This window comes from Condylura cristata, unplaced genomic scaffold, assembly GCF_000260355.1.
Source record: "Condylura cristata isolate star-nosed mole 26May11 unplaced genomic scaffold, ConCri1.0 scaffold00060, whole genome shotgun sequence".
Lineage (NCBI taxonomy): Eukaryota > Metazoa > Chordata > Mammalia > Eulipotyphla > Talpidae > Condylura > Condylura cristata.
Window position 1 is genome coordinate 99,529 of NW_004567161.1, and position 1,295 is coordinate 100,823.

Here is a 1,295-nt window from a genome sequence, read left to right on the forward strand (position 1 = left end):
GCGGGGAGGCCGCGCGGCCTCGGGGCTGGACAGAGCCCGTCGCTGAGGGCGGCGCGGTGCGGGCTTACCGGCATGTAGGGGTCGGCCAGCACGGAGAGGAAGTACTTGTGCCCGCTGTCCTTCACCAGGTCGGCCTGGCACGACTGGGGAGAACAAGGGAGGTGTGAGCCGGCCTGGGCGCTTCCCGCAGGCGGACGGTCGACTTGCGCCCGGTGTCCAGCCGGCCGGTCCCACGCAAGGGGCCAGAGGCGGCTGGGACACCCCCAGGGGGCGCTGGGGCGGGGGAAGGAGCGAATCCGGCCACGTTCACCCCGGCGGGCCCAGGACAAGCAGGGGTGTGGGGCCACAGCAGACTCGCAGCCCCAGCGCACTCCGGGGGGCTGTGGGGGGGTGGCCCACCTGGCCCAGCCTCCCCGAGAGGCCGCGGACGCAGGGGAAAGCTGATGTGAGGTCCGGCCCAGGAAGCCGGCTCTGCGGGGCCCCTGCCCGCCCGCCCCCTGGCTCGGGGCGGGCGTCTCTGGGGCCTGGGGAGCCCGGGGGGCTGCGGGGCGCACGGGTGCGCTGACAGGAGCGTCTCAGGGTGGAGGCCGCAGTGCGGGCTGGGGCGGGGCTGCCCGGGACCCAGGGAGGTCCCTGCTGGACACCTGGGCACCTGCCTTCCGCAGGGTGCGCGTGGCCCGCACAGGGCGTCCCGTGGGGGCTCAAGGGGAAGGCCCCTGGACCCTCCCGGCCACACAGGCCAGCGCCCCTCCCCTCCCCACCCCAGGGCCCGCGCCCTGCCCGAGAACTCTCCCGTGGCAGACGCGTGACCACGTCCAGGCCCCCCAGAGGCGCCCACGGGACTCACACACGGAGTGCTTGTGGCTGCTCTCCTTGCTGGCCAGCATCTTCACGCCTCTGGACTTCAGCTCGATGGCCTTTTTCACTGCAGGAGACAGTAAGGCCGTGAGCGGGCAGGACTGGGTCAGCTGCACAGACGGGGCGGGGGCGTCAGGACCCCAGAGGAAGCCCCGAGGGGGGGCGTCAGGACCCCAGAGGAAGCCCCGGGGGGGGGCGTCAGGACCCCAGAGGAAGCCCGGGGTGGAGGGCGTCAGGACCCCAGAGGAAGCCCAGGGGGGGCGTCAGGACCCCAGAGGAAGCCCGGGGGGGGCGTCAGGACCCCAGAGGAAGCCCGGGGGGGCGTCAGGACCCCAGAGGAAGCCCGGGGGGGGCGTCAGGACCCCAGAGGAAGCCCGGGGGGGGCGTCAGGACCCCAGAGGAAGCCCGGGGGGGCGTCAGGACCCCAGAGGAAGCCC

At 74.5% G+C, this 1,295-nt stretch overlaps 1 protein-coding gene across 1 annotated transcript in view; it reads right to left on the reverse strand.

Moving 5' to 3' along the window:
- The window catches only part of RPTOR (regulatory associated protein of MTOR, complex 1), a 67,094-nt gene that overhangs the window by 11,996 nt on the left and 53,803 nt on the right, over positions 1-1,295 (reverse strand). The window contains exons 3-4 of the mRNA XM_012734562.1: positions 848-925; positions 30-541 (exon numbers count right to left, since the gene is read on the reverse strand). Coding sequence (XP_012590016.1) covers positions 30-541; positions 848-925 — 590 coding nt within the window. The remainder of the gene's footprint in view (positions 1-29; positions 542-847; positions 926-1,295) is intronic.